Source organism: Triticum urartu, chromosome 1A (assembly GCF_056163025.1).
Source record: "Triticum urartu cultivar PI428250 chromosome 1A, HENAU_Tu73, whole genome shotgun sequence".
Lineage (NCBI taxonomy): Eukaryota > Viridiplantae > Streptophyta > Magnoliopsida > Poales > Poaceae > Triticum > Triticum urartu.
The window spans coordinates 564,036,049-564,051,820 of record NC_141873.1 but is presented as its reverse complement, the minus strand read 5'-3'; the positions used below and the strand labels follow the sequence as shown (position 1 = coordinate 564,051,820).

At 47.2% G+C, this 15,772-nt stretch overlaps 1 protein-coding gene across 3 annotated transcripts; it reads left to right on the top strand.

The window, feature by feature from the left end:
- Positions 1 to 11,358: 11,358 nt before the first annotated feature.
- Positions 11,359 to 15,234, top strand: LOC147992780 (subtilisin-like protease SBT3.6). 3 transcript variants are annotated; one of them, XM_087531687.1, is made up of 10 exons: positions 11,359 to 11,571; positions 11,665 to 11,756; positions 11,886 to 11,983; positions 12,233 to 12,400; positions 12,494 to 13,113; positions 13,201 to 13,277; positions 13,517 to 13,759; positions 13,900 to 14,017; positions 14,109 to 14,280; positions 14,416 to 15,234. In XM_087531687.1, the coding sequence occupies exons 1-10, from the start codon at positions 11,446 to 11,448 to the stop codon at positions 14,955 to 14,957; spliced, it is 2,256 nt and encodes a 751-aa protein (XP_087387813.1). In that variant the 5' UTR covers positions 11,359 to 11,445; the 3' UTR covers positions 14,958 to 15,234. The 3 variants fall into 3 exon arrangements, with proteins under 3 accessions (XP_087387813.1, XP_087387820.1, XP_087387815.1); XM_087531694.1 differs by lacking the exon at positions 11,886 to 11,983; XM_087531689.1 differs by lacking the exon at positions 11,359 to 11,571 and having other exon boundaries at positions 11,836 to 11,983.
- Positions 15,235 to 15,772: the final 538 nt, after the last annotated feature.

Below are 15,772 nucleotides of genomic sequence, written 5' to 3'. Positions count from 1 at the left end.
GTGTTATTGTCTCATGCATGTTTTTCATATACACGCCGCCACAAACCCACGCATGACAGCAGATCCAATCCACAGAATCGCACCTACCTCGTATCCCAGCCAACCAGCGCCTCCCTCGGATCCCGCCACCACGGACCCACCGAATCCCACCTTCCTTGGATCCCAACTGGCCAACCAGCGCCTCCCTAGGATCCCGCCATCACGCACCCCGCACCCACCGACTTTGACCCACCCCACCGCATCCTCCTCGATCTCCCCGCCCAATGCACGCCTCCAACACGCCCAGACAAAAAATTTGCCCCGCGCGGGCGAGGGGGGGGGCGTGGGCCGTGGGAGGGGGCGAGTGCCGCCTTGCCTCTATGGGCCGAACTGGGCCGGCCGGTGACAGCGTAGAAAATGGCCTCCTGAGCCCTGCGGTGGCCGCGTGCACTGAGGGGCGAGTTGCAACGTCATATTTAGTCCCACCTCAGAAGCGGGGGGCGGGCGAGGAGTTTCTTAAATAGCTGCCTCCGCCCCCCATTTCGAACTCCTCTAATTTAACTCCTCAGTGTCCCGTTGGACCCCGTTTCTGGCCCGTTAGTGGGCTCAATCAGCTGCGCTAGTCGCTTTCGGGCTTGATTTGGGTAGCTTCTGTGAGCTACTATGGGCTCAGCATCGGTGGTTGGGTGTTTTTTTATGTTGCTTAAATTTTTTTGCCGGTATTTTATGTGTTTACTTCACCTTTTTACAATATCAATGGAAATATCCCATTAATAACAAAAACAATATTAATAACTGACACATTATACAACCATTCCATTACTCGTTAAAGCAACATAATTTCGTTCATATTTAGGATATTTTACATTCAAACAAAATTTTACATGAAAAAAGATTAACACTAAAACAAATCTAACTACTCATCCTCGCTACTCAGAAGATCAACCACTACTGTCTGCCCGCCGTCTTCACCGCCGTCTTCGCCGCCGTCTGAGTCATCGGAACTGCCCAAGTATCCGAAAAATTCTTCCGCGGTAGACGACTGCTGCGCTAGTGTATCGGTCGACTCCCTGATCGCCTGCCAGTATCCCGGCTCGTCTGCCGGGTCCCTCATGTCAACAACATCCTCCGGCGGCATCCAACCGGTCTCCAACGTGGAGTTCGGGATTGCGCGGATCAAACCCGGCGACTCCAACGGGTCGCCCTCCTCTTGCATCGCCGCCAGTTCCGGCGGGATGTGAAACTCAGGGGCGGCCGCTGGAGCGGCGGGAGCGGCCGGCGCACCTGCGCGAGCGCGCCGACCGGCACGGGCCTGCACAACCGGGGCGGCGGGGAGCGCGAGGGGCGCGTTTGGAGCATCCGCGCGGATGCCCCGAGACTTGTAGAAGTGGACGACGGTGTCGAAGTCGCGGCCTTGCCAAAAGTTGAGGCGACCTTCGGGGTTCCACGGACCGGGTTGTGCCGGCCCAGGCGTGGCATAGCCGTCGCTCGTCGCGTGCCAGCCGTGTGCTAGGTGACACGACGGCGGCACAGGGATGCCGTGCCGGTAGATATCCACGGTCTGTGGCCCGGTGAGGCTAGAGGGCCACAGACCACCTGGCGCGGCGCCGCGTCCACGACCGCTGCCGACGCGTCCACCGCCACTGCCGCCGCCTCTCGCCCGGCGATTTCTCCCTGCGCCTCCACTGCCGCCTCCCCAGCCGAACCAACGCCGGCCGAAGCATCCGCGTCCACGAGGCATCGCGCCGGAGAGAGCCGCGGCGCCGAAGACCGATCGGAGATCGCGGGGTCAGGGACGGTTTCTAAGAGGAGAGGCGGGGTCGGGGGCGGTTCCTGTGAGGCGAGTGCGGCTCGGGGCGGTTTAATGGGAGGGAGAGACTCGTCGGGGGCGGGCGCGGCCAACGACAGGCGTCGGGGCACGCGGCATCCGGCAGCGCGGCAGGCGGTAGGCGTGCAGCGCGGCATGCGGCATCAGGGGGCAGCGGCAGCGCCTCAGCAGGGGCGGCCGACGCGAGGCAAGGGGGCAGCTGAGCAGCGGCGCAGGCCGAGGGGGAAGCGGGAGAAGTGGGGGCGGCCGAAGCGAGGCGAAGCAGCAGCTGAGCAGCGTCGCAGGCCCAGGCGGAAGTAGGCGCCGCAGGCCGGCGCGGCGGAAGCGGGTGGCGCGGCAGGCAAGGCGGAAGCGGGCGGCAGCGGGGGTGCAGCGCGGCAGGCTGTAGCGCGTCAATCGGCAACGGGGCCCGTAACCGCGCCTAGCATGCATGCATGCATGCCTATCTACGCGTAATTAGCGTAGGAGGACGTGGGCGTGGGGGGTTGGCGCGCTGGTGGGGCGTCCTGGCCGGAAAAAAATCAAAAGCGTATATGAATACGTACACGTTACGAGTGGGACAGTGGGCGGCCGACCTCTTTTTTGATTTTTGCCCATTGTGCCCTTTGTTATGAAGGGGTATGGGACAATCTTAGCCGTCCTTGTGCTGAAGGGGGTCTACCGAAGCGGAAGTGCAAGAATAAACCTACCCTTTTTGACAGTTGTATGTACTAGAAAAATAATTTTGTCGGTCACATCTACTATTAATTACATTGTTATAAATTTTAATCAACACATTCAAAGGACAAATAGGTTTGTACATTTGAATCCTATCAGCCTCTACACTCTTATGCAGCAAGGTCAAAACACCATAGTTCAGTGTAGCTAAATTCAGTCTCCCATGATAAAATTCGAAAAACAGAAGCATCAGCTCCCCTTTGATAAAAGGCTGCATTGACGGCCTCCCCTCCTCCGTGTCCTGGCTACCACAGCCGATCCCTTGAGGGCCCTCACCTTAACTGCATAATTGTCATGGTCGTGACACTATTGTGCGTGCACCCTTGTGGGGAGGGAATATACATTTTGGCTGGTTAGTGGATGGAATGACTCAAATGCAACGTGTTCTTCCAGCATCACATCACTGAGATCGTTGCTAGCTTTAGTGGTTAGTTGAGACGTCCGAGTTGAAGAACATCGTACAGTTCCGATAGATCATTGTTGCCAGAAGAAAGACAAGTCCACTATCATATGCTTCCTTCATCCCGAATTACTTGTGGCTGAAATGAATGTATATAGAACTAAAAATACGTCTAGATACAAAGGCGGGTCCAGGCCCAAGGCAGGTAGGGCCTTGCCCTGGGAGTGGTGACGATTTTCTTCGTTGACTGTAGCAAAATGTCCACTATAGCACACTGTATAACGCTGTAGCCATATAGCCTGCCTGGGCGTGGTCTGATTCTAGCTCCGCTACTGTCTAGATATATCTATTTTTGCAACAAGTAATTCGAGACGAAGGGAGTACTATGATACGACATAATCTCTGATTTGATGCGCTGGCACATGATGATGATTTCTGTGTTCTTCCAACAGATGCTGCGTTATATATATGTGCGCGTGAGGGCACATCGACCAGAAAAGTGACAGCGCCACCGACAACAAGAGTGACGGCGTGTCAGCAGAGCACCGGCCGGAGTGAGCCCATGGAGGAACACAGCTTATTGCATGCCGCTATAGCTAGCTAGGCTTTAATCCCAGCCGTATCACCATAGGAAAAGGGACATGCTTAACGAGCGGTGAGCATACCGGTGCTCGTCAATCTCACCCCCCCCCCCCCCCCCCCCCCCCACGCTGCTGCTGCTGTCTTCTTTCTTTGCGTGATATTTTCGATGGTGGCCGGTGGTTTCCACCATTTGTGAACCTAATAATAATGCTAGATGCATCAGCGCATGCGTATTTTTCTTGGGTTTCCAATTGTAAGAATCTCATACGACGCTACGCTACTACTCCCTCCGTTCCTAAATATAACCCATTTTAGAGATTTCAATATAAACTATATAGAAGCAAAATAAATGAATTTACATTCTAAAATACGTTTATATACATTCGTATGTAGTTTGTATTGAAATTGAAATATTTAAAAGAGCTTATATTTAGAAACAAAGGGAGTAATTAAGGAGTACCGGACATGCTGCATGTCACAATTTGCGTTCATGGGACGAGTGGGACAGGTGTGACTTATATGAATAGGATCCACAAACCTCGTCTTTATTTTATGAGTAGGAGTACATATATTCGAGTGTCACAATGCACACCAGGCAATGTGTCTAAAGCATACAAGAAAATCATGGAAGATTTTCTTTTGGCTTGTTCTAAATAACAGACTAAACACCAGGGAAATTCTTTAGCGCAAGAACTACTTCATCCAAGAATGTACTTATGCGCTGGAAACAGAGATCAATTGTTTTGCTATAATTCTGTGCAAGCCTGTTGGAACTATATCTTCCCGTCTTGCTCACCAGTGCAATGACCGATACAGCAGTAGCTCCTGAATTTGAGAGAAGACCTTCATGCTCCTTTCTTCATGGGAATCATCATCTTAGTTTGTTAGGCCATTTGGGTTACCCGAAGGTTTGGGATAACAGGAGTCCTAATCGGCTATGTAGCTGGAGAGGAGTCCTCTATAAATACACGGTTCTTGTCTTGTATTGTACGTCAAGGCTCTTTATAGATCTTCATGGGCCGCACAAACGGCCCATTAGTGAACCCTCATGGGGTCCTGAACCCGGTCCACCTAGCCAAAAGACGACGTGGTGAGTACCCCTTAGTTCAGGACACCATCACTAAGGGCGGTGGATTTGTCGCCAGTGGGTTGCAGATCCAGCCCCTCCTCTAGTTTGGTGGTTGTGGCCTAGCGGGGAGCCACTCCCTAGTCCACCACGGGAGGGGTGGGGAGGTGGTACTCAGATCTTACTGACTTCAGGTGGGCACATGCCTGGGGCTATCCAGGGTTGGGGAAGGAGATGCCTTCCCATTCGTTTCTTTGGTGGTTGGTGGTTGCAAGCCTAGGACGGGGCCATGGATGTTGGGACGACGACCCTGGAAGGTGAGCCGCGCGGCTGGCTGGCCAGCTCCAGCGAGAAGCACTGAAGCAGGTGTTCGCGGTTGCTGGTGGTCCGAACAAAGTTGTCACCGGCGGTCTGTGGAATATTCCCGTGATGCGGTGGTTGAGGGGCCGTGCGAAGGCTTTGCGTTTCGGCGCTGGCTCGAGGTGATGCATGCGGGTGTTGTAGTCCCCTTGGGGCACTACACTGGTCCTTTCCTTTGTTGGAACTAATCTTATTATTGCTAGTTTAGATTATTTGTTTTTGTTGAGTTATGCATTCACTGGTTTCCAGCTACTAGACTGCTGCTGTGTACTCACGTGAAGATGAGTTAATGTGTGTACACACAAGTTAGTAGTGAAATTAGGAGATTAGATAGTGTTGCATGCATGAGTTTGTTAGCCGGCCAAGTCATGTGACCGTTGTGGAGAGATTGCGCCTGCGTTGTACGTGCGCATGCATGTAGCTAGATTAGTTAGTGCATAGGTCAGTTGATTAGTGGATCAAGTCGTGGGGTGCATTGCATGAGAACCGGGCAGGTTGTTGCCTTGGCTACGTGTGAGTCTATTGTACTGGGTATTTAAGTTGGACTGATGAATGAGAAAAGGCAGCCGGTTGGGCACAGAAACAATGTAGCCAGTCTGATACACCATGGAGAAAATGCTTCATGACAAAGCCATGTCTCTTTCTCCCTGGTGCCTGTGTGCGTGTGTGTTTCTTTGAGTTCTTCCATGGTGAGTGTGTCCTTGAGAGAAACCTTAAGCTGCGAGAATTGCAAAGGCGAGAAGAGGAGCAGCGGTGCGAGAGGCGGCGCCAACATCCTTTCCCATTCGGCACTTCAGGTGAAAACCTTCGCCCGCTTCGGTAGGCGTGACGTGCGAGCGCATTATGTCGTTACCTTCTCGGGGGCATCATCGTTGAGTGTACGTAACTATTGGTTCTGATGGCGAATCCCATGTTCTTCTCCTCGGCATCACTCTAGTGGTGTTTGCTCCTGCACTGCACTCGTGTGTGTTTCGTGTCTTTGGTGTGTTTTGTCATATTTTTCTTTTTTGATGATCTTTTGAGGATTTCCTCAACACCATATACCCTTGTTGGACCTATTGGCTTTATAATATAAAGCCGGGCGTGAGCCCTTGTTTCATGCCTCCCATTTTATTCTACCCTAAAACTGTGAGAATTTCTTCTCACAGTGTTTATACATTTTCAAAGTCCATACAAATCAAAAGCAACAGGAACAAGAGGGTATGAAGGACCCCAACTTATTTGAAAGCCTGAACCCAATCAGGAAGAGCAGCATAAGACTTCCGTTTGCTCCGTGAACTAGCCATTGGAGCTCTTCTTTAAAAAAAATTCTGTGGGCATAAAGATTTGAAGCTATACCTCTATCATTTCTGGTATTCCAAATGAACCAGGCAATTAAAATCATGATATGGATATCCATAGAAAAAGGAAGAACAATCATTGTCTTCAGATTTGCAAGTTGGTCCTCAATGCTTGCTGGTAGTGAAATCCAGTTTAGACAGACATAGTTCCCGCAAATGTTTGCAACATCACATTCGAAAAAACAGATGATCTCGAGACTTCAGAAAACAGAAACGTCAGCTCCCGATTGATCAAAGGCCTAATTGGCGGCATCGCCTGCTCCGGGTGCGGGCTACCACAACTGATCGCTTGAAGGCCCTCACCTTAATCTCTACTTATAATGGAGCAGTTGATATTCTCGCTTCCAGATTTTTTTCGTTCCACCTTCCATTTTTTTTTGGTACCTCCTTTCACCTTCGCTGATTTTTTTTCATAGATTTTTTTCGTCCCCTGCTCCCACTTCATCGATTTATTTTCACGTCACCCTCTCACACAACGAAAGAAATCTGAACAGATCGAAACTTTCCATACTGGAGCAAGTTATTTAGTAATTAAAATCAATCACGAACAATCTCCAAAGATCAAATCTAAATTAATTAACCTTACCTTAAATCACTCAATCACATTAATTAAAAAATAAATAATTGATTTCAGAAAAATCGCTCAATTACATTAACCTTACCTTAACTCATATATGGTAATCAATCTCCAAACAAAGGAAACAATACATCGAGGGAGCAGGAAATAAACTCCCTTTCTTATGACATGTATATGATCTTCCCTTCCCAAAATCAATCACGAACAATCTCTAAAGATCAAATCTAAATTAATTAACCTTACCTTAAATCACTCAATCACATTAATTAAAAAAACAAATAATTGATTTTAGAAAAATCGCTCAATCACATTAACCTTACCTTAACTCACAGATGGTAATCAATCTCCAAATAAAGGAAACAATACATCGAGGGAGCAGTAAATAAACTCTCTTTCTTATGACATGTATATGATCTTCCCTTTCCTCTTCGTTGTCGAGCGTTCTTTGATTCTCGAGGCCGATGCTTGGGCTGTGTCACTGGGTCGCGACGATGCCGGAGGACGAGGACGGTGAGGCCGGGTGCCGCGGCATCGCGTTGGCCGTGCCGGTGAAGAGGGCGAAGAAGGGCGGCTTCCCTGGCCCTAGCCGTGGCCGTGGCCCTGGGAGTTGGTGCGATGGGAGCGGCACTTGAAGGACCCGGCGTGGGTGGCCGACACGCAGACGCACTTGGAAGCGGGCCCGTGGCGACGGCGCCGACGCCGACCCGGGCCACCTCCTCCACGTATTCTTGGAGCTGTGGCTGGCCGATTTACATGAAATTAATTCCCTCAGTTGTGGTGGCAAATATAATACACATAATCCATATTGTTATGCACTAGCGTGTGTGCGTGTGAAATAGATGGATTATGGTCCCGTACCCAATAAGATGGATATGTGTGTGTGTTAGAGAGAGAGGGGAGAGGGGGAGAGAGAGTGAGGAAGAGGAAGGGAGAGAGAGTGTGTGAGAGAATTTAATGATAAAAAATGTCGCCAATGTCACTTAATATGTATGAGAATATTAATATTGAACTCTTAAAGTTAATGTGGCCCTGTTGTAATACGGAGCTGTGGCTCGCCTCTTTACATGAAATTAATTCCCTCAGTTGTGGTGGCAAATATAATACACATAATTCATATTGTTATGCACTAGCGTGTGTGTGTAAAATAGATGGATTATGGTCCGGTACCCAATAAAATGGATATGTGTGTGTTAGAGAGAGAGGGAGAGGGGGAGAGAGAGTGAGGAAGAGGGAGGGAGAGAGAGTGTGTGTGAGGATTTGATGCTAAAAAAGGTCGTCAATGTCACTTGATATGTATAAGTATATTAATATTGAACTCTTAAAGTTGATGTGGCTCCGTTGCAACGCACGGCCGTTCTTCTAATGACATAATAATTGCCGTGGTGGTGAGACTGTTCTGCGTGCACCCTTGTGCCGAGGGAATAGACATTTTGGCTGGTTAGTGGGTCGATAGACTCAAATGCCTGGAATCTCTGGCCACGTGTGCTTTCAGCATCACATCACCGAGGTCGTTGCTAGCTTTATTTATTAGTTGAGACGTCCCAGATGAAGAACATCGTACAGTTCCGATAGGCAATTGTTGCTGGAAGAAAGGCAAGTCCACTACCATGTAGACATAACCATTAAACTCGGTCATATACCTATTTGGTTTCAGAAGCATTGACATACTTTTGCACAAATTCAATCAATTTTTGAAATAGGTTGAAAGTACACTTTTTCAAGAACGGATAAAGTGGCTAGCAAGGCCTCGCCGGCCGGCCATCCCATTGGATGAGCTCGATAGATTCGGTGCGCTGGCACATGATCATTTCTGTGTTCTCCGAATAGATGCGCTCTACTATATACTCCGTCCCACAATATAAGATTGTTTTTCAAACTAATAATAGCTTGAAAAACGATCTTATATTGTAGGATGGAGGGAGTATGTTGCATCGATCAGAAAAGTGACACCGCCACCGACACCGCGAGTGGGCGGTGTCACCACTCACCACCGACGCAGTCTGCCGAAGAAGAGACGAGGTGGACATTCAACTATGAAGGAAGACAGTGTGAGTGAAGCCACATAGGGGAACACAACTTGTTGCCTGCCGCTAGCTAGGCTTTAACCCCAGCCTTATCAGCATAACAAGACTCAGCATAAGAAAAGGGATATGCTAAACGAGAGGTGAGTACGCCGGTGCTCGTCCATCTCATCCACACGGTGCTCCTGTTGTCTTCTTTTGTGTGTGAAATATTTTCAGTGGCTGGCGATGGTGGCTCGTGGTTCCCACCATTTGTGAACCTAATAATGCTAGCTAGCTGCAACAGCGCATGCATATGCATGTGTATTTCTCCTGGTTTCCGAATTGTAAGAATCTCATACTATGTGACGGAAGCATGATGTATGTAGTGTTAAAAAATGCGTGATGTATGTACTAGAGCCAGAGAGCCAACAGACCTTCAAAACGCCCGCAAATGTCCAGACCGACGTGTCCGTATGTTGTTTGCCATCTAACGGGACTTGTATTTGTCTGTGGATGCGTTCACTTGTCCGAATTCCCGCAAACGAGACTTGTATTACGGACGTGGTGGCTTGTACCAGGGGCCTGGAGCTCACTTCGGTCTAGCCGAGAAGACAGGCGTTTGAGAGTCAACGGACCCGCTTTCTGGAGCCAAGAGAAGCAAACAGGAGGAGAACTTCGTGGATCAATGATGCAGCATGATGCTATAGCCTCCATAGACCATAGCTCACCATACTACTGCCCCATCACTCCAACATGCATTGCAAAAATTAAATAACACAAGTGGCTCACCGTGACTCTCCATCCATCAACTTCACTTGCATGTAGCTAGGTTTTTTTTTTACCACAGCCAACTTTCTCTCTTATTTTCCTTTCCTGGAGGACCACACCTTTTACCTGATGAAACTCCTCTGCTGAAAGTCCTCTTCTGCTCACAACAGTAAAATCTGAAAAGAAAATTGGAATTGTTTTATTGGCAAACTTCGATAAATGTTTTGAGTGTTTGCAGAGCTTCATCATGGAATGAAATTAATGGAAGTTGTGAAAGAAACAAAATCAGCACACCAAACTGCTTTCAAAAATAGCTACAGAGTATTTTAGAGCGTCGATTTTGCTTTTTCCGCCACTACTTCGATGAATGTCATTTCATATGAAACTTTATAAGCAATCAAAACATTTGTCAAGGTTTAGCACAGAAAAATTAATTCCTAAATTGTTTACATTTTTTTCCTGATTGAACTGTTCATCCAAGCTCATTTGATTCCGAGTTAAGAAACATTGCATCCGCTGCTCTGCAGGTTATACCAAGCCTTTGCAAGCCATAGCTTTGTTTTAACTAATCTCCTTGACGGCAGCATCCATCCGATGTAGAACTATGGGACAACTGTCCAAACTGAATCATTGATCATGTCCTAAGGTGAAAGAGTGAGGAAAAGTCACATCCCTACCCGGATACCACTTTTTTTTTTACTGTGTGTAACTTTGACAGTTAAGTTTCCTGACAGCATAAAGCAATCATGAATATTTTCTAAAATAATAATGTTGAATTTAAATTGTTTGTATGTGATAATATGATGCATACTCAGCTATGTACACCTCACCCATTCTCTTTCTTAGATGAGTAGAACCATAGGCAGTACCGCATGAGAGTGATTTTTCCAACCGTGCACAGGATATAGATCCACCGTCGGTGATTGCTTTGACCTCCGTGTTATTTATTTTAGTTGTTGTAAAAATTTATCTTGTTCCATAATGTTTTGTTCAACTTTTCCCCTGTTTCAAAGTGTATGTCTGTATACCAACGAAAAAATGTACTCCCTCCGTTTCTTTTTAGTTTGCATATAAAGTTTGGTCAAATTCAAATTTGATAAAGTTTGACTAACTTTATAGAAAAATACAAATATTCACAATCTGAAACCAATAATATTAGATGCGTCATGAAATTAACTTTCGTACCATATAACTTTAGTATTGTAGATGTTGACATTTCTTTATATAAATTTGGTCAAACTTTGTTTAGTTTGAGTTTGACCAAATCTTATATGCAAAACGGAGGGATCAGTACCTGTTTCTGACCAAGAATTTGCTGATACAGGAGAAGCGCAATGAAACATTATGATACACTTTGGAATGAGAGAAAAACCTAATGTAACAGTTTGAAACAGAAAGATTTTGACTAGTTCAAAAAAGAGTAGCCTGGATCTCAAAGCAACCATGGAGGGCTGATACATGCACATCTGCGTGGCCCATCTCTGCTTACCGATTTTCAATGCCAATTAAGGGACAGGTTGGACGCCATAACCAACAAACAGAACTGAACCCAATGATTTCTTCTCTAGCTAGCTTGGCTTCTGAGGATGAGGCCTTCCGAACACCATTAGTGACAGGACAGGCTGAATAATTTTTTTAGACAGGCTGAATATTGAGCACGAGAATATATGTGGCACAACGATGAGCGTGGTCGGGGCCTCCATCCACCGCGCCTGCGGCATCCATCTATAAATACCAGCTAGCCAGTGCCCTGCATACAGGCCACACTAATTAAGCAAGTACGTAGTACGCCTCCACTCCACTAGCACTAGCTAGGTGAAACGATATGGAATTGCAGATGTGCTCTTCTTCCTCCTCCTCGCAGCACGCACGGGTGGCTGCTTGGGTGCTCCTACCGTTGCTTTGCTTTTCCATGGTGTTATCCAGAGCACACGGAGGAGAGTCTCGCAAGGCACGTAATTAAATTTTATGCACGCACAACTCTTGTTTACGTGCTCCGAGCTAGCTAGCTTACCTAATTAACCATGCATATCTGCTTCTTCAGGTTTATGTAGCTTACCTAGGCGACGTTAAGCACGGGCACCCGGACGAGGTCGTCGCCTCGCACCATGACATGCTCACCACTCTTCTCCAAAGGTGCGTAACTAATTACTAGCAAGGTTGTTCTTCAGCTCGTCCCTAGCTAATTAAAGTAACTTACTAGCAAGGTTTGCAGAACGAAATTAAATGGCCTTCAATTTGTTCTACTACTTTGAACATTTGTAGCAAGGAGGATGCTTCGGCCTCCATGGTCTACAACTACAAGCATGGTTTCTCGGGCTTTGCCGCCATGCTCACCGCGGACCAAGCAACAAGGCTTGCAGGTCCATCGATTGTCATCATCTCAGTTTTGCTTGCAAGATAGTACTAATCAACTACCACCTCTAGTTCCTAAATAGGTCCCCTTTTTATATTGAAACACAAGATAAAACAAACAAAAAGCACTCGAAGAATGCTTTTGAGACAAATATATATACTATTTCCCCAAGCTTCCAACGTAAATATTTGAAAGAACAATTTACAGCTTTAAAAATTAACTCATTTTTTGGTATGAACTGTGTGATGTTGTGCAGAGTTTCCGGGAGTCATCAGTGTTGAACCGAGCAAAACATACAGGACCACCACCACACGGAGCTGGGACTTTCTTGGACTCAACTACCCGTCCTCCCATACGCCGGCCAGTGAGCTACTCCAGGCAAGCAACTACGGAGAGGATATAATCATCGGTGTGGTTGACACGGGTCAGTATACATTATGTTAAAGTGGAGTCACTTCAGCTTTCTTGAACGAATCCGGCAGCCCGCAACCAACTAATAACTGATCAATCGAATCAGGGATCTGGCCGGAGTCGAGAAGCTTCAGCGACCAAGGGTACGGGCCCGTGCCATCAAGGTGGAAAGGAAAATGCCAGGTTGGGCCAGACTGGGGCAGCAACAACTGCAGCCGAAAGATCATTGGCGCACGGTTCTACACCGCCGGGGTCCCCAAAGAATACTTCGAAGGGGCACCACTCTCGCCACGGGACCATGCCGGCCACGGCACACACACGGCCTCCACCGCGGCTGGCTCGGCTGTGGGGCAGGAAGCTGCCAGCTTCCATGGCATTGCCGCGGGGGTCGCACGGGGAGGCGCGCCACACGCTCGCATCGCAGTGTACAAGTCCTGCTGGAGCAAGGAGGGCCACTGCCCCACGCCGGCCGTGCTAGCCGCCATCGACGACGCCATCCATGACGGGGTGGACGTTCTGTCATTGTCCCTGGAAATGAGCGAGAACTTATACGGTACACTACATGCGGTCCTGAAGGGGATCGTCATGGTGCACACCGCTGGCAACGCTGGGCCGCATATGCAGACCATCAGGGACACCTCGCCGTGGGCCATCACCGTCGCGGCAACCAACATCGATCGCTCGTTCGATACAGTGATCACGTTGGGAAACAAGCAACAAATAGTGGTATGTGGATGTAACGGTAACGCAACCACTCTCCATCAAAATTATAAGCGAGTATATAATGTGTGTGCTACGCTGGTTATTCTGCAGGGACAATCTCTCTATTACCAAGGGAAGAAGGACTCATCATCCAGGAGCAGTTTCGGAAATTTTGCATGTTTACGATCGTAAGAAAAAAAAACTCTAACGACCTCAGCAATATCCACCATGAATATTGCAACGTAGGGGGTGCAAATTAGTGATTTCCTTAGGGTACCCTTAACTATTTTTAGTTCAAAGAAATGAAAAACTAGTCATTTGCTTGAACTAAAGAGGGTTAAAAGGTACCCTAAAGTCACCCCTACCACGATGCACACAACAGCCCAGCAATCCAAATACATGCTTCAATTTGCTTTTGTAAATTTAGTTGTACCGCAGAGGTTTTTGACGGCGCCCAAGACCTGAAAGGGTTGATCCTCCTCTGCAACGATCAAAGGGGAGCTTTATTCCCGGCGGCGCAATACCTCATGGATGGAGGAGGAACCGGACTCATCATCGTGTCATCCACGACGGACGACATGAGACCCGTGACAGATTGCGAAGGCATCGCCTGTGTAGTTGTCAACATCGAAGACGCGGAGAGGATGTGCCAATACTATGAGGACACAAGGTACAACCATACACGCACAATAAAACTTCATTTAAAAAAAAGTCAAAGTGGAGATGCCATCCAATCAGCTCTGCATGCATGGACCTATTCACACAGCCATAAACTTATGTTCGATGCCATTGATTTTGTTTTGTAAACAGCTCTGCCCAGGCAAAGATTGAACCGGCGGGCACCGTTACAGGCAAGGAGATACTGGCCCCAAAAGTGGCGATCTTCTCCTCCAGAGGCCCATCTGTTACTTACCCCGCCATTCTCAAGGTGTGTACCGTGCCAGCTGCATGACCTTGTTGTATACAGTAGTATGTCATCCCACCTCACGCTGCTGCGACGGCCTTTGGTTCTGTAACAGCCTGACATAGCTGCACCTGGAGCCAACATCCTGGCAGCAAAACAAGATGGCTACGTATTTAAGTCAGGGACGTCCATGGCAGCCCCTCATGTAGCGGGCATCGCAGCGCTACTCAAAGTTTTGCACCCATACTGGTCTCCTGCGGCAATAAAATCTGCCATGGTTACCACTGGTTCGTAATAACAAGACATCATCTAGCATATCTTTAACTCCATACAAGTAGAATGGCATCAAATTCATAGTTCATGCACTTGTGTTGTTTACCTCTGCTTAATTTGTTGGTTTTGCATGTCCAAAATAAATTAAGCCCATGTAACCAATGAACGTGGCATGCCGATAATGGCGGAAGGATATTCGCGGAAGATCGCCGACCCATTCGACTACGGAGGCGGGACCATCAATCCTTGCGGGGCGGCTCATCCCGGCCTCATATATGACATCGATCCAAGTGATTACAGCAAATTCTTCAAATGCACCATCAGCAACAAGAGGACACCCGTGGATTGCAACACCACCACCATGCAACCAGCGTATTACTTGAACCTGCCATCCATATCGGTTCCCGATCTCAGGCATCCCATCACCGTTTCCAGGACTGTGACCAATGTCGGCGAGGTCAATTCTGTGTACCATGCCGCAGTCCAGAGCCCAACAGGAGTCAAGATGGAGGTCGTCCCGCCCGTTCTTGTGTTCGACGCTACCAACAAAGTTCAGACGTATCAGGTGAAGCTATCACCTATGTGGAAGTTGCACGGGTACTACACATTTGGTAGCCTTACCTGGCATAACGACCAAAAGACAGTGAGGATTCCAATTGTGACACGACTTACAATTGAAGAATTCTACTGAGTTGTTGCATAATAAAATAAAAATATCATTTCCACACTTAACAATAAAAAGCAGACATGCATGGCAGTGATGAGGAAAACATGCCACCTGATATGTACCCCCCCCCCCCTAACGGCATGAGGTGTTTGCAATTATATTACCGAAGAGGAATTGAGCTCCAGTTATTAGAACGATAACTATAAATATGCTTTTGCTAATTTTGAGTTCCATTAGAGCTTTGAATATTTTGGTCATATTGAATTTCAGACTACTAAGTCAAAAAATGGCACTACTGCAAGATGTTTGTCTGTAGTGAAATGACAGTGCAATTTTTTTTGTAAGTTGTGGATGAGTCGGCATGGTTGGATGCTAATCGAAACACTAAGAAATGTGATCAAGATTCAAGAAAAAAAATGCGATATGTTGTGGTAGTCCACTAAATATTTTCTACTTTCTAAGGTGTATGATCATATAATAATGCGTGAAAATAGATACGATCTTGTGAACATAGCCAAAAAACTTAAGGTCTACGATCATTATTATAGGTGTACTATTACACAAAACTAAAAACATCTTCATAGAAATTTTAAAATCATGAGATAACACAATGCACAAATATTATGCCATAGAATTTCATGTCCCAATTAAATTTGTAGGTTGACAAACAAATAAGGCAAATCAGGTAACAATAGGAAATTCAAACAGAGTGAATACTATCATATAGTTGTCTGTAGTTGAATTTGTTATTATTATTCCCTGAATTTTAGTTGGACTTGGATAAAAAAAATTGAGACACATGATAGATATATGTTGTGACAATGTTTTCAAAAGTTTAA

Coding starts and splice junctions, on each gene's coding strand:
- LOC147992780 (XM_087531687.1), top strand. CDS start 11,446: ATGGAATTGCAGATGTGCTCTTCTTCCTCCTCCTCGCAGCACGCACGG. Junction 13,114..13,200: donor GAAACAAGCAACAAATAGTG/GTATGTGGATGT, acceptor GTTATTCTGCAG/GGACAATCTCTCTATTACCA. Junction 13,760..13,899: donor CAATACTATGAGGACACAAG/GTACAACCATAC, acceptor TTTTGTAAACAG/CTCTGCCCAGGCAAAGATTG.